This window comes from Paecilomyces variotii (assembly GCF_004022145.1).
Source record: "Paecilomyces variotii strain CBS 101075 chromosome Unknown C8Q69scaffold_3, whole genome shotgun sequence".
Lineage (NCBI taxonomy): Eukaryota > Fungi > Ascomycota > Eurotiomycetes > Eurotiales > Thermoascaceae > Paecilomyces > Paecilomyces variotii.
The window spans coordinates 1,766,283-1,791,271 of record NW_021167142.1 but is presented as its reverse complement, the minus strand read 5'-3'; the positions used below and the strand labels follow the sequence as shown (position 1 = coordinate 1,791,271).

The following is a 24,989-nucleotide window of genomic DNA, read 5'->3' as shown; positions in this document are numbered from 1 at the left end:
GTCCTATATATGCTCGACTCTGAGTATGAGTTTCTCACCCTTTGGTTTCACCGTATACGCGTCAATGGCCTCGATATCCTCATCGTCAACGATGCTGGTAGTGTAGTTGGTGTAAATAGCAGCAACGGTGAGCTTCATCTCTTTAGATAAATAGTGCGTTAGCTGGATGTATCTTATTACGTTCAGCTGGGCGTATTGTTACCTTGCAGGGCCAGATTACTTCCGACGCACATCCTACCACCACTTCCAAATGCCCAGAACCACCGTCTCATCTCTTCGAGTTCCGGTGAATCTGCTGGCTTGAGCCATCGTTTTGGCTGCCATGTTTCAGGATCAGGGAAAACGTCTGGGTTCCGATGGAGGGAGTAAGCTTGAGCGTTTACCCTTGTGTTGGGAGGTATATTGTCATATCCGACTAAAGTGCAAGCTGGATATGGTGTTACACGAGGTTGAATGCCAGGAATCGGAGCGTGGAGGCGCAATGTCTCTGTAACTATCGCATTCAAGAGTGGCAATGCCTCGATGGACTTTGGTGAGGGAAGTTCAGGGGTGGTCGATGACTGCGTAGGATATGTGATGGTGGGAGACAAAGTCAGAAGTTCCTCCCGAAGTTCTTTCTGTAAGTCAGGGCGCTTCGACATCTCCCAGAACAAATAAGTCAGACCAACTGCACTAGTTTCGTGGCCCGCAGTGAGGTGATCAAACATCTCGCAGGCGATGTCAAGGCGCTGTTTCTCTGAGGCCACTCTGTAGGCCACATTATCGGCTTCTTTGGAAGGAAGCTGCTTCTCCATGGAGTGCTTCAACTGCTTATATACCGTTGGTTCAGACTCCGGGTCTGTTGCTTCAAGATACTCGTCTGCCTTGTTGCACATGTCCAGACCCCAAGCATCCATGACTTCATTCGCTTCGTCACACCATTTCGGAATCAGAGGAATTCCCAGTCTTCTAGTCCAGGTTACTAGATTTGGGACTTCTTGATGATAAAATTCGAAAGGCTTTCTGCATTGGTAGACGTGAAGCATGTACTTCCGTCTGGGAACGTCCTGAAGGAAGTTCGTACCGTTGCGGAGGCCGAAAAGATACGCCGAGACGAAGTCCATCGTTAGCGCTTGATTGAGTTCATGGAAATCAATAGGAAGCTTCGAATAGACAGCTTCTTGTATAATTGGAAGCAAGCGATCATATATCACTGTGTGTGATATGACTTTCAGCTGCGGCGAGGACCGTAGATAAGACTTGGAGTAGATGTTGGACAGCATCCGTTTCCGGGCAGAGTGGGCTTTGCTCCCAGTCATCGTGAACATACTGACGGTACTAGCTTGGGGTCAGTTCCTTGCTGCTTCTCCTGGTTATTCTATACTCTTGTGTGGTAGGTCTCACCCATAAGACCCGAATACATTGGGATACCACTCATGTTTCTCGAAACCGCCAGCATATACAGTTCTGATGCCTCCGTCGACGGTGTTAATAGATATTTCTGACGGTGCAAGCCTGACTATTGGACCCAGTTTCTCATGGAGAGCTTGGATCGTCCGGTTATTCTGACCCTTGAAACGTCTCCAGAGGATCCAGGCCGAAGATACTGGGGCTGTGGGGTGTGCATTTGGAATCCTCGCAAGCGGCGACAGAAAGACTGGATATATGATATATCGATAGAGACAGACGATGAATAGACCGAGAGCCGCCAGGGCGGAAACAGGCGAGAGGATCATATTGCAATATAGCAATATGCAATAGCCGCTACCGTTTGGAGCCGGTGCAAAGCGACTGTGATGGTTCTATCTATACTGGAGTCCCTGGAGCGCGGGAGAAAGATGGTTATATTTCCAGCATGCCCTGCAGCAGTTAATTGAGCTGACTTCCCACGGTTTCGCAACGACCTTCCATAAATGACCGCTGGATCCCAGAGCGGTCAGCGCCGGCATCCGAAGCTGCAACAAGGGAGGATCATAACTATTCGGACAGTCACCATAGCACGTTACGTTCCTGGATGATGCTGCCCGATGTCTTTGATATGTCTTTGATCCATAGACACAGATACTGCTTTCAGACCCAACAGCAGTTGAACGATGTTGCTGTTGTACGTCGATGTGGACTTATCGATCTTATCGATAAGGTTTCGATAAGAGGCGCTGATGACATCGCCAGCTCAGATCTGTGCGAACACCGGAGCATCACACACGACAGGAGGCGAATAAGTCCTCCCGCCATCGAATCACCTATAACATGTTGTCTGTTAGCTAGTGGCTCCTGCAGTTCTATTCAAAATATTTATGTCATTAACATGGACCATCATTTTTGTTTGCAGCGTGTCGGTGTGAGGAGTGATTGCTAACCTGCTAAGCGAGAGCGTGTTGGCTTCAACTTCCCGACAATACCAACACATAAAAAGAGATATAGAGCAAGCTTTATTGGAGAAAACAGGAAAGAGAGGAGTGGAGATTTTGGAATATAAGAATCTCTTGCTACTGCCAAGTCAAGCTGTGAGTATGCCCCGATTAATTTGCTGACGAGACCGTACCTCGGCGTTGCTTTGCGATACACAGTAGTGTGTTGGCCTAGAAACAGACGATAACCATTGGACCTCTACAGATCGAGCACTATGTCCTACGGGCTATCCTGACAATATCCGAAATGCTTTCTGAATTACCCTCTGAGATTGTGTACCATATTGCGACCTTTCTGCCTACTGCTAGCGCCCTGGTCCATCTCGCGCAGACCTGCCGTCGCCTGTACAACATTATTACCGCAGAAGACGCGCGCATCTTTCGCGCTTTTGTCCAGAACCGATTCCCTACAATAGAAACACCACCGTTCTGGAAGGATGCGACACAAGCTCTTACCTCCCGCGCTCGAGCGCTCGATCGACATGCAATCATCGGTCGTTTTGTCATTCCGCCACCGGACGCAATCAAGGTCGGAGCTCACCAGGCAACGAGGCGTGACAACCCGACGCTGGGTTATCGCCCTGCAATAGACAGTTATGAGGTGTGGTTGGGTGATCGCTGGTCGGATAGAAGAGAAGTTTTGGCCTGGGGCGCCGCAGATGAACTGGCCTTGCGGATCAAAGAGTCAGGTCGTCGAAAACACGAGCAATGGCTGATGTTCAATGATCTCGACCATATAAGCAGCTACGATGATATCTGCGGTGTACATCTGCTGCGACCAGGCCACCCAGGAAAGGATGTCGACAACGAACATGTCATCTTTGGACGAGTCCGCGGCGACCTTGTTCACATGGCTATAGAACCGGATAAGGGCACCCATGAGTATAGGCAAAAGTTCATTACACATGGAAGCGAGATCGATGCGATTGAACTGAACAATGGCCCACAATCAATCCTGGCCGCAAATTTCAACGACGGCAGCATAGCTTTCTTCCACACCACGACCAGAGAACCTGAGGTGCAACCGTTTTCAAAGCTGCAGGCCGCGTCGCAGGAGCTGTCGCGTCAAAAATGTTCGAAGTTCTTATCCTCTGACAGGCTTGCGGTTTGCGCTGGAAATTCCTCTGCGTCCGTGTACACAATAACGCCGAGCGAAGTGTCAACCTTGCGCCAGTTCTTGCTAGATCCCCAGGATCTAGCAAATGTACATTATACCACCCCAAAAGCCCACGTCACTGCATTTTCACCATTGAACATATCAGCCACCGGAGGTGGCTCTCCGGGAGATACATTCTTAGCTGCATGGAGCGACGGCGGAATCAGACTTCATGACGTCCGCTCTGACGATCTATACGATGCCACGTTTCGCGACACGACAGATCTTAATCCCATGTACAGCATACATCCCTTCGGACATGACCGTTTCCTCGTCGGAGCAGGCGCCGAAGGAATCGTGAAGATATTCGACCTCCGCATGCCAAAGACATACAGCTATCTGGACGCGAAACTTTCATCATCTTCCAAACCCCCGCCCATGAAAAGCAACAAGAACAACAACAACAACAAAACCAACGGCGCCTCAAGAACCATCCCTTACCCACGCAGAGACTTCTCCATCTTCCTCTCCCATCGACCCCCAATCGTCATCAACTCAGGCCGTCTCCACCCGCGCACAAATCGCACTTACCGCGGCCCTATCTACATGATGTCATCTCCCTCCCCGTCCTCAGCGACCGTTTACGCAGGCGTAGTAGATGGCATTGTACGCTTAGACTTCGCTTCCACAGACGACCTGACCGGCTCCTGCCGCACCTGGTACGAAACGAACCTCGCTCTGGACCTGAACACCAGCAAATCTGCCCCTCCAGGCCAGAGGATCCTGGACCTATCAGGCTACGAGCGACCTGGTCCCGAGGAAATGGGCAGAAGTGCACGGTTGAGAACGCAGAAAGCTTTCCATGAGCTTACGGATGATGATGTCCTTCATGAAAGGGAGACGGGGTGGGATCGGAGATGGAAGAGATTAGAAGAGGACGCGGCTTGGAGGCGACGTAATGATTAGGAACGGTCTTAACAACAATATGGGATCTCTCTTTCTGTTCCATGGATAGGGAATCTATACTATGCATTTGATAAACTGTACATGTGTATATTTGGCATATCACAAGAAAAAGTACAGTGCAAAACGGAGCTGATAGAAACAGTACAGCGGCAAAAGTTGACTACTTACAGGAAATAGAACTACATAGACCATGTATCTAGTTTGCGAATACAAAAGACACATATTCTCTTTCTAATCGGATTCTTCTGAATATTCCTATCATGTATACTACTCTGAACACCCCCAACTTCTTGAGTCTCGACCAAGAAAGAAATGATACCAGATAGATTGAAATCTAATTATACGAAAAGAAGTAACTTTTTATCTCTAACCTGCTTGCTTTTCCATAACATGTCTAATACAGCACAGGGAGACATGGAATTTGGAATTCGAAGGAATTAGAATATCAACACAAGAAGGTAGTACAAACTGCTCCACTTAGCGCCTTGCTAGATGCGTCAAAGGTCCGGAAAGGAAATAAAAAACTTTTTTTGTTGGAGTATCGGGTGAATTTGGTTGACGGGTCCGTGGACACGGGTATCAGGGAAGGACATCGGATCTAGTCCTCGAACTTGAAGGCCATAGGGTTAGGGCCGATATCGATGGGACCGCCACGGTAGGAGCCGCGCTTCTTCTTATTCTTCTCTTTGGTGAATCCCTTTCCACGTGTCACGACGAGGTCTCGGTACGCCTTCTCAGCGTACGCGTACGGCACATAATCGTTGGACGGGTGTTCGTTCGGCAGAGCCTTAGCGCTCAACTCAGCTAAAGGGGTAGGCTTGGCTCCGGTGTGTTTCTTCTTCTGGGGACCGTTGTTGGTTCCGCTCGGAGTCGCAGAGGCAGCCTTCTTATAAGAACCGTTGGAAGAGTCGGAAGAGCTTCCGGAGCTAGAAGAGGCGCTCTTCACAGTAGTACTGCTGTCACTAGAGGACTTCTGCTTGGCGTCTTCATCAGAAGACGAGGAGTCCGAAGACGAGCCGCTCGAGCTAGAATCGGAAGGAGGAAGAGGTGTCTTCTTTGCCTGCTTCAGGGCGGCCTTGTCTGCCTTCTTGGAAGTGTCCTTCTCCGAGTCAGAAGAGGAGGAATCAGAATCGGAGTCGGAGTCGGAGTCAGAGCTGGATTCAGAGCTGGATCCAGATTCGGATTCGGAGCTAGAGGATGACGACTCAGATTCAGATTCAGAAGAGTCAGAAGACTCAGAGGAGGAAGAGCTGGAGGATTCTGACTCTTCCTTCTTAGAGATCTTAGCCTTCTTCGCTTTGGGAGCGTCATCTTCAGATTCAGAGTCGGACTCGGATTCGGAGGAGCTCGATTCGGCTTTTCGCTTAACGCCACCAGACTTGGGAGCAGGGGCTTCTTCTTCGGACTCATCATCGGCATCGCTGTCTGACTCCGAGGAGGAGGAGGAAGCAGAGGACGAGGATGAAGAGGAGCTGCTGCTGGTCTTCTTGGGAGCATCACCCATCTCAACGTCGGAGTCACTAGACTCATCTGAGCTGCTCTCACTATCACTTTCGCTGCCACTTTCGCTGTCACTCTCGCTGGAGCTGCTTGGGCTGGCAGCTTTCTTAGCACCGGCACTGCCATTCTGGCTCTCCCAACTCTTGTAGAGATCGATCAAAGACGGGACATCCTTGGATTCCGTTGCAGTCTTTCCTGCCTTCCGATCTTTGAGGAATGCCTCGCTGGCCTTCTGAAAACCGTTCTCGGACAGAAAAGCGGCGACGGACGCAATGAGTTGTGGAGGCAACGAGGCCTATTCATACGGTGTTAGCGACACAACATATAACACCTGAGATAAGTTGCAGATCATACCTCATTTGCGCCTGATTTCTTAGCAGAAGCCTTGGAGGCCGCATTTCCAGCTGTGGAAGCCTTCTCAGCCTTGCGCGGAGCCATGATGCCTGTCTGTGACACAACCTTCTGTTCTGTAATTCAGAAGATGCTCTTGCAATCTTTTTTCCAGTTCACCAGCAGGAAAAAGTTCCTACTGGAAGAAAGCACGCTAAGCGAGGCGGTAGGAGATCCAGCATTCCCATTGGACACAGCAACATCCTAGCGTCCTGCTCACGTGGATCCTCCCGCAGCAATCCTGATGACATTGATTGAGGCTCAACAGATGGCACGAAGCAATCATCACGATAGATAGATGGAGATGGTGGTTGTCGTAACCTCCTGTGAACGTTCTCTAGCTATATCCTAGAGCCCAGAACCTGTAGAAAAGCCTTGTGTGCACTGGCAGGCCACTCTAAGTAGATGCTATTGAGCAACCCCCAAGCATGCTTCTTCCGCCGGGTCTCCGCCGCTAGCGGCTGTACCATAAGTGTTCCAGCTGCTCCATCCCCGACGGTGGCTACACCAACAGTGCCAGCAGTTGATGTCTCCTCCCTCACCCACCAGGACACCTCAGTGCTGTCTGTAGACGACAGGACGATTTCGATTACTCATTGATGCCTTCTCCTTAACTGTGCTGGCCCTGATCACACAGAAGATGACAACTTCCACGATCTCCTGAACTCTCACGAACCCCCAGATACGCGATGATGAACGGTCGTGAACCTTTGCGCGGGTATCCGCCCAGTAACGTCTCACCTCCAAAGGAACGACGGCCCATGGGGGATGCCCGCAATGGCAGTGGCCCACGGCCTGGTGATGGGTCTATGTCAAGGGCTGAGAAGTTTGAGGACGAGAAGCGGAGGATTGTCCGGAGCTGTTTTTCAAAGCAGGACAGTGACGGGTCAGGTAAGTCTTGTTGCCGCTGCTTTTGTTGCAAAGGGAGACTCGAGGCTGCCTAGGAGAAATGCGCAGCCAGAGCTGGCTCTGGTTGGGAGAGACGGCAAAGAGAGAGCTGTTTGTGTTTGTGGTTGCGGGAATCTGCAGTCATTGTGATTGCCAGGTTGCCCAGATACTGCGCACTTGCGTGTTATCTGTTTGTTACCGCGTGTCGTGTCCTATGGCTAATCAGTGATTCATGAATATAGTCGCGGAATCATACATTACACACATTCGCATCACAGAAGATGCCGCGTATCCATCTAGCCCTGCCCCGCCCAATTCGGCACCCGACAACAAAAAGGCAAGAGTGATTATTGTTGCGGTTAGGAGATCAGGAAGGGTGCGCATGCACAAAGCTCGAGAAAATAGTGACGGGTCATTCTCCATTGGAAAAACATGGATGTTGGACGATCTCTCCGCCATTCAAACATATACCGCCCTGCAGCCGACTTCGCCTCAGGAGCAACAGTACAAACAATGGGCCTCTAATGTTGGATTCGTGGTTACAATTGGAAAGCCATATTACTGGCAGGCTGCCACGGCCAAGGAAAAGGACTTTTTCATCGGTAGTTTGGTGAAAATCTATAAGAAGTACACTGCAGGCAAAGTCCCCAACCTCATTGGATTCGACGAGCGTGAACGACTCCAGCTCCTTGGGGCAGGGTCCGCCGCGGCTTCTGGTGCCAAAATGCCCCCCCAGGCTGCTCAACGTCCAGACGCCGCATTGCCCCCTCCACGCCCACCGTCTCCACGGAGACCTCAATCTCCATATTCCGGTCGTGCCCCCAGTCGTGATGGGAATAAGGATGCCAGGCGACAGCGTCCAGATGAGCCGATGCTCCGTAGCCAACGGAGTCGTGAACAGATGGGAAGACCGCCTGTGAGACCTGGTCAACAACTACCTGTCCCTGCGCTCTCATCGTCGCGAGACCAGCCCCCTGCGAGACCTGAGCGGCCTGAACGGCCTGAGGGTACAGCGATGCAGGAGAGCAGACCTCCCCCGTCTCGAGATGGCAAAGGCATGGTGGATCTCAGACTGGGCAGAACTCGAGATGCAGCCCCCGACTACCCGCGAGACAAAGAAACACTCCGACCTACCACTCCCGCCTCTGTATCTGAACAGGCTCAACCTACAGCGCAAAGTCCAGCAGTCAGTTTAGGGCAGCGAACGATGTTGTCTGAAACTACCGGCAGAGATCAGGCGCCGTCTCGTGGAAGTGACAGGCTCCAGACTCGCGATGTGTCCGACTATCCAAGCTCTCTTCGTCCAGGCTCTTCCAGCAGCAGTATCCTGAAAACCACATCAGCACTGTCAGCGGAGGCGCAAGCAGAGGCAGAGGCAGAGGCGGAGGCGGAGGAGCAGGCACAGAAAGAAAAGGCAGATGACTTGAGTCTTCCTTTGCAAGGTACAACTAGCGAACCGGCTACAGAGCCAGCCGTCATTGCGACACCTGCAGTTCAGCCACTAGAAAGATCTGCAACGGAACCAACAGCTGATCAGGCCCAAGAGGAAGAGGCGCATCGGCCCGGCCTTGGGCCCATGGTAAAAAAGAAACCCGGCAAAGACCTCGCTGGTGCTCTCCGGAAGGCAGCCACCGCATATGGGGCTTTCAAGCCCAGAGCTGGAGGTGCTGCTGAGAGACTGATGGCTGCGGCAAAGAAGAGCGCAGCAAATGAGCCTGACGGTATTACTGGTGTCGTCCCTGCGCCGCTGCTCCGCGGGACCAGCAACGATTCGATGCAGTCTGCGCATACTGCACCCGAGACACCGCTTAAAGAGACACCCACACTTGCACCCGCGGCGGTTGCACCAGCAGCAGCTACACCAGTGGCAGTTACGCCTTCAGAAGAACTGCCTACTTTCGAGATTACCCAACCTGCGGCTGAACAGGCAGCCCAGGTGGCAAAAGATGAGGCTCTCGATGCGTCGAAAGAAGTTACAGAGGAAAGGTCTAGGTCTAAGTCACCGTCTCCAAGTGGACGGCGCAGGAAACGCCGCGAAGACCGTACCGCCAAGTATTGCGAGGCCCTTGGCATCGATCCGGCTGTCCTTGAAGGACGCGGCGCCGAGTTTGATGATATTTTGACAGACCTGGGATGGAACGGTCGACTGAGCGATGATAAGAAGATCGAAGATCTCGAGGCAGATGTGCGTCGAGAGATTGGCCGGGTCCAGGCTAGCAGCTGGTTGGGTAATCTGGAGCAGCAGGAAGGGAAGGTAGACCAACTCGCGAAGCTCATCGACAAGACAATCGAAGAGTGTGAGGAGCTGGACGGCCTTCTCACGCTGTATTCGCATGAACTGAATACCCTTAACGACGACGTCGCATTTATCGAAGCTCAGTCACAGGGTCTGCAGGTGCAGACGGCGAATCAGAAGCTCCTCCAGAATGAGCTGCAGAATCTTCTGAAGACTCTTTCCATCTCCTCGGATGCCCTTCAGCCGTTGAAGGAGGCTTCTCTCAGTAATCCAGATGGCATCAAGGAGACCGAAGTGGTACTCTCTACGTTGTACAAAGCGTTGCTCATGATCGACTCTAATATCGGTCAAAACAAGAAGCGTATGGCTGACGCTGCTGGTGAGCAAGGTAGTATCGGTATCTATGCCGATACGGAAGTGGGACAGATGCGGGCCATCAGAGAGAAGAAGGAGGAGTACCGGTCTGAAGCCCGGCTGTTCTTGCAGCGCCTGAGGCAGTTTATGTCGATTGCGTTCAAGATGGCAGAACAGAAGGTAATCGATGCAGCAAACAGCGCGTCTAAAGACCCTCTGAGATTGGACAGCGCCCCTCGTGAGGCGGCTCGTCAGGAGCTTTGGATCTACAATGCTCTTATGCTCTTTGCCCGGGAAGTTAGCACGTCCGAATGGAACGGAATTATCGGGCTTTATGAACAGGAAGCCAAGGGACCTTATCAGAATGAGTTCCGGGAGAATAATTTTGCCTGGAAGAAAGCCGCCAAAAAGCCTACGGGCGACGAGCATGAACTGCTTTTTACCCATCAAGAAAAGGAAAAAGAGAGCGAAGGCATCACGACGGCTGCCCGTAAACTGACCGTGAGACGAGGCAAGACCATGAAGATCGGACAAGGCCTCCGGCCTTCCCTGAGCGGAGAGAAGCAGGGTGGGAAGTTGGAGCCTTGCGAAGTATTTGCCGGCACCCTGCAAGAGACAGTGAGATCGATTGCCGAGGAACAGAACTTTATCGTGCAGTTCTTCCACTTGAATTCACTCACCACCGTCGAGTTCCCTGATCTGGTGGCTGGTAGCGATCCTGAGCGCCGCAGGAAACCCGATATGAGCGTCCGACAGATGCATGACCCTGACCGTGAGATGGCGCGGAAAGTGGAACAGATCATGGATGACATCTATGCCTTCTGGCCGAATGATGTCCAGAGCCTGGTCGACTGGGCCATCAAGTCCGATCAACTGTAAGCAAAGAACGAACCTTGGCTATGATTTAGCTACAATCACTGACATGACATTTCCTCGCAGGCAAGGAGTCGGCATTTTACACGCGTTGGAGAAAGCCATTACGGACTTTGAGGACACCAACCAGGAGTTCATTGTGCATTCGCTCCAGAAACTGCACACCCGGCTGTCGGGGCTGTTTAGCCGCTTCGTCGACGATCAGATCCGCGGCATCGAAGAGACCAAGGTCAAGGTCAACAAGCGGAAGGGTGTCATCTCGTTCATGCGGACGTTCCCGAACTTCTCTGCTGCCATTGAGAACATGCTGGCGGCCCCGGAGCAGGACTTCTCCGATATCCGTCTGAGCGTCAACGAGGCGTACAACAAGATCAACCAGGCAATGTGGGAGAGCTTGAAATTCATTGCCAAGGAGGCGCCCGGCCAGCAGCCGGGTGCTACGACGGGCGCTGGCGACCCGGAGGACAAGGAGGCCTTGAATTACCATATCCTGCTGATCGAGAACATGAACCACTACGTCGAGGAAGTGGATGTGCGAGGCATTCCAGTGCTGGAGCGCTGGCGCGAACGGGCGATACAAGACATGGGCGAGCACATGCGGCTGTACATGGATGCGGTGATCCGTCGACCGCTTGGCAAGCTCCTTGAGTTTGTGGAGTCGACCGAGTCGCTGATGGCGACGACCAGTAATCCCGCCGACGTTGCGTCCCGGGCGAGCCACTCGCGGTCCGTGGCGAAGAAAGTGTTTGCGAGCTACGATGCGAAGGAGGTGCGTCGGGGCGCTGAACTGCTGAGGAAGCGGGTCGAGAAGCACTTTGGCGAGTCGGATGACACGACGCTCAGTCGCAACTTGGTGGCCAAGGTGCTGCAGGAGTGTGAGGCTCGATACGCGAGCACGTACGACCGGACGTTGCGGATCATCGACACGGTCTACGAGGGCCAGCTGGACCTGGAGTGGCGCAAGGAAGAAGCTACTGCGATGTTCAAGCGGTGAAGCGACATGAGGTGATGGACCGCCTTCATGCGTCGTGCTCTTCTTCTCTTCTTCTCTTCTTCTCTTCTTCTCTTCTTCTCTTCTTCTCTTTTCACCTTTTCATCTTTTCTTTCTGGGCGTGCCTCATCCGCTGTCCTCGAATTGCGTTTCTGTTCATAACAACATAACATCTAATGCTGGTGATGAGGGCTTGCTTTGACTTGATTTGCTTTGCCACCTTCTTTTCCTCGGGCACGGATGTGAGACGTTTCTGGGTCATGAAGATGAGAACATCTGGGCGCAATGGATGATTTTGGACGGCGTCCCTGTCGCGGATGTGATACAGCTGTTGTTGCCAAGGCATACTCCCGCGTCCTCTTTTCTTTTTTTTTTTCTCTTTCGCTCTTCTTGAATGCATTTTGCAGGATCTTCCATTTCCTTTCTCGCGTGAACCTTGTAAAAGCAGTCGATCGCGTGGACGGAGATATCGAATGTACTTGTACTCTAGAGTATATGACATGAACTTATGTACAGTACCGTATTATCCAGATTTCCGTGTCTGCTCCGATCTGCAGTGGATCTCTTAGTGGCTGGATTGTGTTACCTACTAATACCTAGTAGGTTAGTTATTCTTCTTCTTCTTCTCTCGGCCCCTTTTGGCGCACACGCGGACCCGTCGCCGGAGATCTGATTGGCGCCTCCGATTCTTCCAGACGTTTTCAGGGGGAACAAAAGTGAGAACGATCTGGAGAGAATAGTAGAATAATTATGATTTGGCTAACGAACGAACGGTGGGATCCTGTATGATTCATCTGATACTGTCCTGAGTGTCGGGTCCTGCATCCTCCACGGCGACAGTACAGTCCTGCTGCTTTGGTAGATGCTGTTGGTGGTTATTACTATTAGTTCGTTAGTTACTTTGTAGGAAAGGCCTCGTTGCGGTGAGACCGTCTCCTGCGAGGGGCTTCTTGTGTCTTTCCAGCAGCTTCGTTTGCTCCTCGTAGTCCGTAGTTATAATGATCATTAGTTATTATTTACCAAGAAGTGTCGTCTGAAGAACGGACTGTTCGTCCTTCCCAGAAATCAGACCAGACTATCACAGCACTAGCCAGCCTCTCCTCGAAGAACTCGAATCACTCACTAACAGATGAAAGCCCCGCCGTTCTTCTCTCGAGCCAAACCTTAACTGATTCCTCCAGTCGAAGTCTGGATTAATTTAATTAATTAATATCAAGTTAATTAATTAATTAATTAGACCCGGAACAGGTTCCTGACCCGACTTTGTCTGACCTGCGCGGTTCAACCTCCAACGCTCTCTCTCTCTCTTTCTCTCTCGCTGTCTCTCTTTCCCCTCTCCAGACAGACGGGCCCTGGATGCGCTCCGTGAGAGTAAGACATTGTCGTTTTCCGTGACCAGGACTGCTTGAGGGGAAATTAATTCAAATAATCAATTAGATAGCTGTGCCCAGGTGAGTGAGTGTCTGATCCCCAACAACTCCGCTCTGTTCTGTCTCCCCTGCGTCCCCCGGCTGCAATGACTGGTCCCGGCTTAGGGGCTGGCCAGCAAAGCTTTGGAGAGATATCTTTTGGACATCCCCCCCAGCTTCACGGCTCGAATACTCGTTCCACAGGTGTTTTAAAATTGGAGAATTCTCCGTTCGTGGAGGCAGAACAACGACTCATGTCTGGAGAGGGTCTTTTGCGACTGACACTGACGATTCCCTCCCAATTGTGATCTAATAGAATAGAAGCTCTTCTTTCCTTTTCCAACTGTTCAGCCGCATGTTACACACCGCAACTGCGCCGCACTGGCTATTTTCTGCGATATTCGACCTGCATGTCGCTCCCTGAGACAAACAGAGAGGAACCCGTCGGTCTCTTTTTCGAACTTTCGAACTTTCGAACCACCAACACCATCTCCACGCCCCCAACACCTCTCGGATAACCCGAGCAGAACGTCCGACTTTCTCTCTCTCGAACTCGCGTGACACGTCGGGGCTGGTGCGCGACACCAAGATTATCCCCCTACAGAAGCAGCAGAGATGCCCTGGCGGCCTCTGCCTCGCATTGCATTCGCGGTCGCCATATACCCGTTCCAACCCTCGTCGCCCGCGGACCTGCCGCTGGAGCTGGGCGATGAATTGTACATAATCGAGCAGGGAGGGGTCCACGGCGAGTGGTACCGCGGCTATCTCGTCGCCCCGCCGTCCCTCCTCGCCGGACTCACCAGCGTCAAGGGCCAGACATTGGAGGCGCGAGTCTTCTCCGGCATCTTTCCGAAGAACTGTGTCGAGGTGCGCGAGGTGCTCGGGGATGGAGAGGGGCGCAAACCGGTCCAGAGCGAGGCGCAGTTAAGCGCGGACGTGCCGAACGGGGTCAACGGCGACAAGCACAACAAGAGGGACAGCACGTCGTCCTTTACACGGGAGATTAACGAGGGGTTTAACAGTTTGCTCTCGAAGGAGAGCAGATTCTCGAAAGGGTCACAGATCGCGGTACTGCAATTGGACGAAGAGGCCCTCAAGCGACACTCTACTGCTACGACATGGAGTCCGTCTTTCCCGCTGACGCCGTTGTCGGTTGGCCCCCGAGACCCCAATGCGCCCAAACCTGCAGCACCGGTACCGATGTTGAAGATTGGGGATGAGACCCCCACGTCGTCGTCGGAACCGCTGGTGGATGAGATCGCATCATGCCTGCGAGAATGGCACTCCACCAATCTGCACGAGCTGCTGCTCGCCCGGAAATACAGCGTGCTGGAGCAGATGTCGGAGATTGTCCAGGAGCTGGATCTGGCCCGGAGGCAACTGCTGCACAATGTCCTCACCGGACAGGAGAGAGCCGCACTGCGGGAGAAAACAGTGTGGACACTGGTGCGCGGCAACAAGATGCTGAGCGGGGAGGTGATCGTGAGAGATCCCAAGCAGCGCGGTCGCTTGCTCACTGGGGAGGATTCCGCCATTCAATTGACGAAGCTTCAATCGGAAATGAGCATGCTGGACAGCAGCGCCACGACCAATGCAGAGCCTGCCGGACTGCACAATCTTCTTTTCGAGGTCAATGCAGTGTCAGGAACGAATTCCGGCCCCGTGACGGTTTCGATGTATCTCAGCACCAAGCTGGATAACGGAACGCTGAAGCCACTCTCCGAGACCTACATCTTGGACATTCCTTCGCCTGAGAGTTTTGCGAGTCTTGCGCATAGCAGCAGGCTGAAAACGTTGTTCACCGAAATTACCGCAACGGATATTGGTGAAGTCTCCGGCGGCAATGCTCAGCTCTATCTTGTGGCAACGGTGCAGACAGCCCAGAACCCGAAGACCAATTTACCCCCGAGAGCACGGTCTTCTGCGTCGAGGGATGGGGCACTGGCCAACAAGACCACGAATCAAGTCAACGGCGGCGGCTCCAAGGGAAGTCTGAAGGCTCGACGGAGCGTGATCTGGACTTCGAGACCACGGGCATCGCCGAGCATTGAGTCTGGAAAGGAAAATATCAGGGCACCTCCCTCTGCTGGTAGCACGGCGAGTAGTCAGGACCGGAAGGACTCGCCTATTAATGACGCCATGGTTGTCCGTACTGTTGGAGCTGGTGTCATTGAGGTATCTCAGGTCTTCAGGCAGAATAAGGACGTCGAGCAGGTGATCAACATCTGGTCCCCGATAGGTGTGGATGACGAGGAGGACGACCATATGGAAGGCTTTGATGAGCTCATTCGCAGTGTCCTTCCCAGTCCCACCGGAAAATACACGAGGTCGCAGCGGGCAGCGCGTCTTCATACGCATTTATCGCCGTTTGTTAGCGATGACGCCGATGCGCTGATCCGAAGTAATCCTACCACCATGCATAATGTAACCCAGACCAGGAGAATGGGATTCCCGACTGCTCCGACGAAGCCACGATCGGACATCTATATCACTGTATCTCGCGCCATCTTCCCACACGATGCTTTCCTGTCCCACCCACAGGCTGGTCATGTTCCTGTCCCGATGGCGTCAGGATTGCGGAACCTACAATTGACTTTCGAAGTGCGCAATTCGTCGGGAGCTCGTGTGGAACGGTGCATATACGCATCTTCGAACAGCAACGGCCATACAGCCTGGCGATCCACGGTTGCGGAACGGGACGCCTCGTGGAATGAGACCATTAGGCTCAAGATTCCCACGGATCAGGTACCCGGCTCCCATCTGATTATGAGTATAGCCGATGCACCAGAATTCCCGTTTGCTCTGGCTTGGATGCCGCTCTGGGACCAGCAGGCGTTCCTGCACGATGGGCCCCATTCGTTACTTTTGCATGCCTACGACAAGACTACTTCTAGTATTGAGAACGGCAGAGGTGCCTATCTGTCTCTTCCCTGGAGCGCAGCTAGCAAGAAGGAGTCGACCAAGGACGAGACCGTTACTGGATCGGTGGCTACGCTGCGTATTGAGACGTATCTCTGTAGTACTGAATACTCGCAGGATCAAATCATGCTCGGTCTGATTAACTGGAAAGAGCAGTCAGCGGATGAGGTGCTGCAGATCCTCAAGCGGCTTGTTTTCGTTCCCGAAATCGAAATCGTTAAGCAGCTCAGTGGAGTTTTTGACGCGCTATTCGGTATTCTGGTTGAGAATGCCGGAAAAGAGGACTACGAAGACCTGATCTTCAACGATTTGGTGATGGTGCTGGGCATTGTGCACGACCGCCGTTTCAACCTGGGACCGTTGGTCGACCACTACGCCGAGAAGCAGTTCAACTTCCCCTTCGCCACCCCTTGCTTGATCAGGAGTTACCTGCGGCTGCTGCAGGCCAGCACGGATACCCAGCAGTCGCGGAATCTGCGCGCTGCCTTCAAAGTTGGCCGACATCTCATGAAGTTTATTATGAACGCCAGAGCGCAACAGAAGGCCAAGGAAGAAGAGATCGGAATCACAAAGATCCAGACCTCGTTCAGTCGAGATATCCATTCAATCTTCAAGTCGCTCGAAGGGTTGATGAGGAGCCCGAATCCGATCTTGGTCGGCAGTAAGACGCTCATTGTCCAGCACGTGCACACTTGGCTGCCTGAGCTGAGCAATGTCCTCAGCAATGACGAGGTTGTTATGATCTCGTTGAGCTTCATGGATTCCTGCAAAGACGTCAAGGGGTTGCTTGTTCTCTATAAGCTGGTCCTGATTCAGAACTACACCCGGATACCGGTCTTCGCCTCAGGGCCCGAACGACAGACTCTGATTTCGAGCTGCATCAGCTGGCTGGCACCGTATTGGGGCGCCACTAATGATGTCTCTGACCAATACCGCGATCAGGTGCGACTCTGCTGCTCTGTTGTGGCGGAGCTCTTGAAGCAGCCCGATCCTCTGCTGTACGAGTTCATGCCGAAGATCGTGTCTACCTACTGCGCCATCCAAACCGAGGGCGTAGATGATACGAACTATCTTTCTTTGCTCTTTAGCAAGTCCTTCCCATTCCAGGTCAAGCCTTCCGCTACCAAGCAGAAGTTCGATGAGGGGCTTGTAGAGCTGTCCGCCCTTATGGCTGCGATTGCCAAGATCCGGAACCCGAAGCTGCCTGTCATGAAACCCATTGAGCTGTCCACGTTCCTTGCGCAGGTCCTGGAATCCCATCTCTCAGTTCTCAGCTGTGACGCATACCCTGAGAGCTGGCTCAGTGTGCATATTTACAACCACCGCGCTGCCATGAAGAGCTTGGAGTTTATTTCATCCGTCATGATCAAGTCTCTACTTCCGTCGCCGGACGATGCTGATACGTTCGACATGAAACTGTGGGAGGCCTTCTTCGCAACATTGTTGAAGCTCGTCTCCAGTGATGCACTCGCGCTGGAGACCTTCCCGGAGCAGAAGCGTCGGGCGGTTTGGAAAATCGGTGGTGACGTTCGCGAACTAGGAGCCGAGCTGCTGCGCCGGAGCTGGGAGGCTATCGGCTGGGAGACCACCGACGAAGAGAGGGAGCGGTTTGGTCTGAAGAGGCTAGGTGGTTACCAGGTCCAGTATGTTCCTGGCCTTGTGCCGCCTATCATTGAGCTTTGTCTCAGTGTTCATGAGGGCCTGCGACATGTTGCTGTGGAAGTATTGCAGACGATGATCATCAGTGAATGGAATCTGAACCAGGATCTGGCGATTATCGAGACGGAGGTCATTTCAAGTCTCGACCACTTGTTCAAGACAAAGCATATGAATGAGAGTATTACGCAGAAGCTGTTCATCAATGAGCTGCTCGATCTTTTCCACGCTAGTCGTACTTCAGACGAAGGTCTCTCAGCCTCTGTGAGAGAGTTCATTGCCACTATCGACGAGCTCTTGGATCTGCTCGTGGCTTCTCACAGCGGCGATATGAACGAGAGCCTACATACGCTCAAGCTGATGGAGTTCATGAAGGATATGGGCCGTGAGGATATTTTCATCCGATACGTGCATGAGCTCGCTGATGTGCAAGCTGCTGCTCGCAACTACATTGAGGCCGGTCTTGCTCTTCAGTTCCATGCCGATCTGTACGAGTGGGATCCCAACAAACTTGTTCCTGCAGTGTTCAACCCCCCACTTCCAGAGGAGTCGTCGTTCGAGAGGAAGGAAGCACTCTACTTCCAGATCATCCAATATTTCGAAGATGGAAAGGCTTGGGCCCACGCCCTTGCTTGCTACAGGGAGCTAGCGTACCAGTATGAGATTACGATTATGGACTTTTCCAAACTCTCGAGGACACACAGCTCCATCGCCAGGATCTACGACGCCGTGGCCAAGGAAGACAAGCAGTTCCCACGCTACTTCCGGGTCGTGTACAAGGGCCTGGGTTTCCCGGCTACCCTTCGGGACAAGGAGTATATCTACGAGGCGTATCCCTATGAACGCATGGCAGCCTTCACGGACCGCATGCGGAAACAACATCCTGCAGCACGGATCATGTCTTCGGGTGAGATTGACGATCTCGAGGGGCAATTCCTGCAGATCAATTCTGTTAGCGTCCACCGAGATATGGGACATCCGGTGTATCAGCGGTCAAAGCTTCCGAGCACCGTGCGGGAACATCTGTTGATCTCTGTCCCGAACCAATTCTCGATGACCTCGAAGAAGCACACTGGTGGAACTGACGTGAAGGAGCAATGGGTTGAAAAGACTATCTTTACGACTGCGGAACCTTTCCCGAACATCCTACGCAGAAGCGAGATTGTTGCGGCGGATGACCTAGCGCTGTCGCCTCTGCAGACTGCTATTGAGCGTACGTGGCGCAAGACGCAGGAACTTCTTCTTCTGGAGAAGCGCGCGAAAGCGGGCGATGACCCTAGTTTTTCCGCCTTGACTGAGGCTCTTAGTCAATTGCTCGAGTTGAACTCGTCTTCGCCCAGCTGTGTGGCATTGTACCGGCAGTTCCTAACCGAAGAGCAGCCTCGGGAAGAGGAAGAGGAGGGACTGGAGGAGCAGGAGGAGCTTGTGAGGCCAATTGACCCGCTAGAAAATGCTCTGGCTGTGGCTCTTATCGATCATGCCTTGGCTATCAAACACTGCCTGAACCTCTTCTCTCGGCCGGCTCACCTAGCCACGCAGGCAGAACTTACACGACGGTTCGAGGAGGCGTTTGCACCTGAGCTTGCGTCGCTCTCGGCTCAACCACCGCCGTCGCAGTCACAGTCACAGGAGTCCCCTCATCTACTTGGCTACCGCAGTCCTAGCCTTGGCAATGGTCAACAACAGTCTCCCCACCAGCGGTCTACTAGCCCTGAGCAGGAGCTTATCCGCTCCAGCCGTTCCCAAGACCGCAAGCATGGTGACAAGCACTCTGTCGGCCATCGCATCAGTATCATGAACCCCTTCAAGCGGGCTCACCATCTGGCGTCTGGGTCTGTCGTGACGGTCAACGGCCATTCTGACGGCAGACGTCCTTCCGAGGCCAAGTCTAATGGAGAGACCATTCATGACGACGACGACGCTGCCACCATCCATAGTCGGACGACCAGCCGTTCTCGCGGAGGCAGGAGCGATACGCACTCGAAGCGCAGAAGCTGGTTTAGCGGAGACAAGTCGCACAAGTTCAGTCCTTCCGTCTCCGCGGCTGAGATACCGATGGAAGATGCCCACGCAACCCCACGCCGACAAGCGTCGACTGCATCTCGTCGCAGCCAGCCTGACAGGAGACGTTCCAGTTCAATGCATCGTACCTCGTCTATGCACCGCACCTCTTCCAAACGAGAGAGACCATCGAATGCAAGCAGATCCGCTCTTCCTTCAGCGAGCAACCATGAGCGTCCTGAGACGTCAGGCAGCCGTAGCCAATCCATTAAAGAGTCAGTGATCGCCAGTCCTTCGTCGAACCACAGCGTACCCGCGACGAACACTGGCGGTGTACGGGATTCCGTCATGAAGCGGTTCAGTCTGCTGAAAAGCGTCGGACGAAAGAACGGCCGTCTCGGCATGGGAGATCTCAACGGAAGCTTAGGCAGCGGAAACGGGTTCAATGAACCGCTCCGCGAGGAGTAAATACGTGACGTTCCTTTTTTTTTCTTTCATCTATATTTTCGACGGGACATGGCATTTCTTTTTCTTTTTCCCCTTCGAATCTTGTGTGAATAATGTTTTCAGCATAAAGGCCTGATGTCGGAATTCTATCTCTATTCTCACGTTCATTTTACACCACTGTGGATACCTCTCCTTCTTTTTCCTTTCTGTTGACTCTCTCATCTTGACTCTGTTCTATCCTAGATAGATAGTGTCATTTCTTCCCTCGTGAATTTTGTCTTATTTTTTCGAGTTTCTATTTGACCACAGCATCAAGCCCGACGTACACAGGTCTATAACGACTGCTAGATACCTCTTTTCTTTTATTCTCTTCTTTATCTCGATCACATCTCTTTTCGTTTGGTCCGGGTTTCGGGCACCTTGGGTGCTGCTTTTCATATTCTTCTCATGTATGTATATTACAATACCAGCGTTCTCCTTGATTACCTGTATGTGAGGTTGCCTTGTAGCGGTTTATCGTGTGGCATGGAATTGAAAATGGCATTTGGGGATATCACCCAGACTGTGACTTGGTAGCGCTGGCCTTGAGTTTCGACTTGTTAATCTCGTAATATGAAACTCCAAGTGCTCAATCATAGACCGGTTATCTACTCCAGGCTGCAGCTTGGACAGTCACCAATCAATTGGTTGTCCTTACCTAATTATCCATATCGTATTTATGCCATTGAAGCATGATACCTAATTAGTCCCTACCGCGGCTAGAGTAGGGAAGAAACTATCAAATAGTTAAGCTACCGCGGCTATTCTGTGCAGCCCCACATCAATACATGTAGTCTATTTAAGCGTCTCTCAACATTTGACTAGTTATTATAAAAAGGCTCCGCGTTTCAGTCGGATTGTGGGGGAGGGGGAGCGGGGGAAGAGCGCTGGTGGCCTGATTCAATCAGCTTCGAACCAATTTCTGTCTTTTGAAGCAAGACGTCTAATTCCTCTATCTACCTTCCCTCAAGATATAAGTGTAAATATCTGCAACCGATCACAGCGCAGAGTCGGCGGTCCTGCCCTCATTTTGCACCTTCAAATACTAACCAACCCCAAAGAAAAAGTATAAAACTATGACCCTCCCTCTCCTCAGCTACATGCGCCTAAAACTGATCGCTGTTGTCATCCGCTGCATCGTCCGAATCGCCAATATTACCCGCGTTTTCCATCCAGAACCAAAATACAAAAACAAACAGCGTCTTCGCATCCCCTCTCGCGACGCAGGCCGCTTCATCCTCGCCGATTTATATACCCCTGAACAAAACAACACCAGCACTAACAACGACGATACCAATAACGACGATAACAACCCAACTCCAATAATCATAAACTTCCACGGCTCCGGCTTCGTCATTCCCTCTCTCGGTTCCGATGCCAGATACTGTTCGCACATCGCCAACGCAACAGGAATCCCCGTCCTAGACGCCGATTACCGCAAGGGACCCGAACATCCCTTCCCCGCGGCGCCAGAGGATGTCTTCGACGTCCTCCACTGGATCATCACGGTCCAATCTGCACGATTCGACACGCATAATATAGTCCTATCTGGCTTTAGCGCCGGTGCGAATCTAGCTCTTGTCGCATCGTCCTCTCTCCAGAAACAACTGAGACAGAATCTCCTCCTCCCATCTGGAGAAGATGACTTCGATATCAAAGCCACTGTGGCATTCTACCCCGTAACGAACTTGACTATCCTCCCTGAAGCAAAAATCGTCCCTAAACCACGGTATCCGATCCATCCAGCCCTGGGGCGCATTTTCGACGCGTGCTATGTTCCGGATAGTGTGCGGGACAGGTCCGTTATGCGGAATCCGCTCATTTCGCCTTCTTTTGTGGATGAGGAGGACTTTCCGGATACGGTGGTGATTATCACCTGTGAGGGGGATACGTTGGCGCCAGAGGGCAATGAATTGGCGGAGAAGTTGAAGGAGAGTGGTGGGAAGCGTAAAGGGGGCAAAGAGAGCAGGAGGAGGAGGAGGAAGGTGATGAATGTGCAGTTGAAAGGGGTGGGACATGCTTTTGATAAGTTTACGGGGAACATTGAGAAGAAGAGGAGGGAGGAGGCGTATGGTTTGGTTGTGGAGGTTCTGAAGGAGGTTTTTGGGAAGTAATTCAGCCCATCTGTCCACTGCAGAATACTTTCAATATCAAACTTATATGTATGCCGATAATCCAAAGATGAACTCTAGCGTCGCCGGACCAATCCAATGTTGCACATCACCATCTTCTAGCAACTAGCCATGCGCGGTTTCTGGGTAGCACAAATAGAGAATTAAAAAGAAAAAAAAGGAACATAGTACAGGCCATGCACGACGAGAAGAGAAGGAATCGCAAAGAAAGAGTATATCTATGCCGTAGAGATGGGGGCTTGCGTGCTGTCTCTGGTCCATTTCAACTCCCCAGCCATCACCTGACTTCCTCCAGAGAGTAGATATATATATCAATGTATGAATATTCTATTCTAACGAGTCAGTGGACTAGTGGTTAAGGACTGCGGGCCCCCCCGGTCCCCAAATTCCCCTCCAAAGAAAGGCTCGCCAGGTACTATGGTCAGGACAAACTCCGGGAGGGCGGGAGATAACAGCGCCATGGTCCCTGGACCTTTTTTTGTGGTTCTTTTCATCTCAGAAAAAAGATTACGGGTTATGCCCATGGAAATCTATTTTTTTGAACCCTTTGAACCGCGGATATGAGCGCGTATGGGCCCCTGGTGAATATACTGAATCAAGAGTACGCCTGGAGTCGAACCCTCGATGCATTGCAGTTGATAAGAGCTGTTTATATGGCTTCGAAGGCGGTGTATTTCTGGATTAGGAAATTCCATGTTATTGCCTAAGTGCAGTCAGGTGCCTGGGACCGTTGGCTTGTGCCTGGTTCGAGCTTCAGGCTACTTCTGGCGTTGGTTGCAGCTCGTATGCTTTGCGTGGGTTCAAACTGTAGATAATAAGGGGGTAGTAGGGTTTAATAGGGAGCAGTTATATAGGACTTGAAACCGAGTTGAACAATAGAACCATAAGAATCATACAATTATATGGCTACAAAAGAAACAGTATCCATTCACAACTTGAAATGAAATTCATTAAGCTCGCGACCAAACCTAGCGCCGTATCTAGAATCTATCAATATCATTACCTTGTAATTGGTCCTTCCGTATTTCCCCAAAGGTGCTTTCCTACCACTTGAATAACCAGTGAATCGTATCTCATGAAGAAGAATGTCTGACCAAGGGTGACCTCTATTGTTCCTTCGAGGGAGTCCCCCAAAGGTACTTTCCCACTACCTGAATAACCAGTGAATCATGAAGAAGGGCATCTGGACAAAGGCGCCCTCTATTGCTCCATTCTATCACCAGTAGTCTGCTTCGAGGGGTTCGCCCAGAGGCTTCAGTTCTCCCCACCAACTCTCATCCTCCTCAATCCCATGGTGTCTCTTTGGCTCTGGCATAGTCTGCGGTCCATCATTCTCATTATCAACCATATCGCAGCCTCTTTTCTTGCAGTTCGATTGATTCCCACTAGCCTTCGTCGAAGTACGGGTGTTATCGACAACGGAGATGGAGGACTCATTTTCGACGACCTGAATAGCAGCGGAAAGGCTGGAAGTACCAGTACCAGCACCAGCACCAGTTCCATTTCCCTGACAATGCGGAGGAAGTTCATACGCAGTTGCATTTTCATAGACAGGGGCAGATGCCGCCTCGATCCCATGGTGTCTCTTCGGTTCTGGGATCGTCTGCTGTCCGTCATTCTCGTTATCGACCATATCGTAGCTTCTCTTCTCGCGCTTCGACTGGTTTCCAGTTCCATCTCCCTGACAAACGGGAGGAAGCTCATGGGCAGTCGGATTTCCATAGACGGGTTCAGACGTCACCTCAGCCGCCGCAGCCAGCTCATCACCCCAGAAAGCCAGCAGCACGTTCTGCGCCTTGTAGATGATCGGCATAGTCTCCAATTTGACCTCAATGAACTTCGATGAAAGGCCCATAACCCCCTTGGCGTAGATATAGTACCGCCCGATTGCATCACGAGCCTCTTTAGCGTTCAGCAGTTGAGAATTTGCGTTCTGGCGAAGGAGGGCCTGAACTTTGGCCTTGTAAGCGTTACGAACATCTTCCGGACGTATTCCCCTAAAACGAGGCGATTGCATCTGCGCCGCGAAAGTCGACAACCACCGCGCTGCGGCAAGTTTGATGGATTCCACCTGGTCGACTAGTCTCTGTCGCTGGACCCAGATGTCCTGGATCTGTCTGTGGATTTGAGTGTATCCACTCAGTGCCATCCAGTATTTCTTGCGGATGCTTATGAGTTTGGAGATGGCCTCGAGGTCTTCTGGGGCGAGGAGCCCTCTGGTCCTGCTGAGGACAGCCTGGAGCAGCTTGTAGTCAATCTGAGGACCAGGCTCAGCGGACAGTGGAGGCGGTCTGTCTTCTGCGAGTCCACGAGGAGACTGCTCGAGGGTCATGGAGATGGACGCAGTGATAGTGGCCTCGTTGGAGAGGATGAGGTCCAGCGGAGCTGGATTAGGGGTTTCGTCGATAGGGAGAGTGAACGAGTCTGCCATAGTGAGGGTTTTCTTTGAATTTCTATTCTCGTATCTGCTCGCAGTTTGAGGAGTGGTGATGATGGTAGATAGTTTGAGATGTGGTTTTTTTGGGATTCAACGAAGTGGCAGGAAGTATGTCAAAGGAGAACATTGTGCGCTGGACTTCGCTAGCTAAAGGGCTGTCTCGTGAGTCCTGGAGGTCTTGTGGGAAGTAGCGGTGGCTGGTAATACGCGAAGTGACTGCCTGATGGCGGTTTTCTTTCATCTGATATCGGAGGCTGGGAGTGTA

General features: G+C 52.0%; 7 protein-coding genes across 7 annotated transcripts; 4 read left to right on the top strand and 3 right to left on the bottom strand.

Annotated features, from left to right (window-relative positions):
• Window positions 1-182: 182 nt before the first annotated feature.
• On the bottom strand, window positions 183-1,715 carry C8Q69DRAFT_399767 (putative cytochrome P450 monooxygenase; the record flags this gene model as incomplete). Its single annotated transcript, XM_028627871.1, has 2 exons — window positions 183-1,317; window positions 1,384-1,715. 2 exons carry the CDS (start codon window positions 1,713-1,715, stop codon window positions 183-185), a joined length of 1,467 nt encoding a protein of 488 aa, XP_028486746.1.
• A 922-nt stretch (window positions 1,716-2,637) lies between these two features.
• Window positions 2,638-4,452, top strand: C8Q69DRAFT_399529 (hypothetical protein; the record flags this gene model as incomplete). Its single annotated transcript, XM_028627858.1, has 1 exon — window positions 2,638-4,452. The coding sequence occupies one exon, from the start codon at window positions 2,638-2,640 to the stop codon at window positions 4,450-4,452; it is 1,815 nt and encodes a 604-aa protein (XP_028486745.1).
• Window positions 4,453-4,674: 222 nt separating this feature from the next.
• Window positions 4,675-6,605, bottom strand: C8Q69DRAFT_526846 (SRP40, C-terminal domain protein). The gene is made up of 2 exons (XM_028633643.1): window positions 6,307-6,605; window positions 4,675-6,247 (listed from the first exon to the last, which is right to left on the bottom strand). Exons 1-2 carry the CDS (start codon window positions 6,388-6,390, stop codon window positions 5,051-5,053), a joined length of 1,281 nt encoding a protein of 426 aa, XP_028486744.1. The 5' UTR covers window positions 6,391-6,605; the 3' UTR covers window positions 4,675-5,050.
• A 171-nt stretch (window positions 6,606-6,776) lies between these two features.
• Window positions 6,777-11,748, top strand: C8Q69DRAFT_462339 (exocyst complex component Sec3). Its single transcript, XM_028630308.1, has 3 exons — window positions 6,777-7,233; window positions 7,473-10,695; window positions 10,760-11,748. The coding sequence occupies exons 1-3, from the start codon at window positions 7,032-7,034 to the stop codon at window positions 11,685-11,687; spliced, it is 4,353 nt and encodes a 1,450-aa protein (XP_028486743.1). The 5' UTR covers window positions 6,777-7,031; the 3' UTR covers window positions 11,688-11,748.
• Window positions 11,749-13,708: 1,960 nt separating this feature from the next.
• On the top strand, window positions 13,709-20,137 carry C8Q69DRAFT_399882 (signaling protein; the record flags this gene model as incomplete). Its single annotated transcript, XM_028627874.1, has 2 exons — window positions 13,709-14,079; window positions 14,218-20,137. 2 exons carry the CDS (start codon window positions 13,709-13,711, stop codon window positions 20,135-20,137), a joined length of 6,291 nt encoding a protein of 2,096 aa, XP_028486742.1.
• Window positions 20,138-20,998: 861 nt separating this feature from the next.
• C8Q69DRAFT_462331 (Alpha/Beta hydrolase protein) lies at window positions 20,999-22,424 on the top strand. The gene has a single exon (XM_028630307.1). It carries the CDS (start codon window positions 21,232-21,234, stop codon window positions 22,267-22,269), a length of 1,038 nt encoding a protein of 345 aa, XP_028486741.1. The 5' UTR covers window positions 20,999-21,231; the 3' UTR covers window positions 22,270-22,424.
• A 1,079-nt stretch (window positions 22,425-23,503) lies between these two features.
• C8Q69DRAFT_443499 (hypothetical protein) lies at window positions 23,504-24,718 on the bottom strand (the record flags this gene model as incomplete). The annotated part of the gene is made up of 1 exon (XM_028628917.1): window positions 23,504-24,718. The coding sequence occupies one exon, from the start codon at window positions 24,716-24,718 to the stop codon at window positions 23,504-23,506; it is 1,215 nt and encodes a 404-aa protein (XP_028486740.1).
• Window positions 24,719-24,989: the final 271 nt, after the last annotated feature.

Coding starts and splice junctions, on each gene's coding strand:
- C8Q69DRAFT_526846 (XM_028633643.1), bottom strand. CDS start 6,390: ATGGCTCCGCGCAAGGCTGAGAAGGCTTCCACAGCTGGAAATGCGGCC. Junction 6,248..6,306: donor AGAAATCAGGCGCAAATGAG/GTATGATCTGCA, acceptor CCGTATGAATAG/GCCTCGTTGCCTCCACAACT.
- C8Q69DRAFT_462339 (XM_028630308.1), top strand. CDS start 7,032: ATGATGAACGGTCGTGAACCTTTGCGCGGGTATCCGCCCAGTAACGTC. Junction 7,234..7,472: donor GCAGGACAGTGACGGGTCAG/GTAAGTCTTGTT, acceptor TCATGAATATAG/TCGCGGAATCATACATTACA. Junction 10,696..10,759: donor GCCATCAAGTCCGATCAACT/GTAAGCAAAGAA, acceptor ATTTCCTCGCAG/GCAAGGAGTCGGCATTTTAC.
- C8Q69DRAFT_462331 (XM_028630307.1), top strand. CDS start 21,232: ATGACCCTCCCTCTCCTCAGCTACATGCGCCTAAAACTGATCGCTGTT.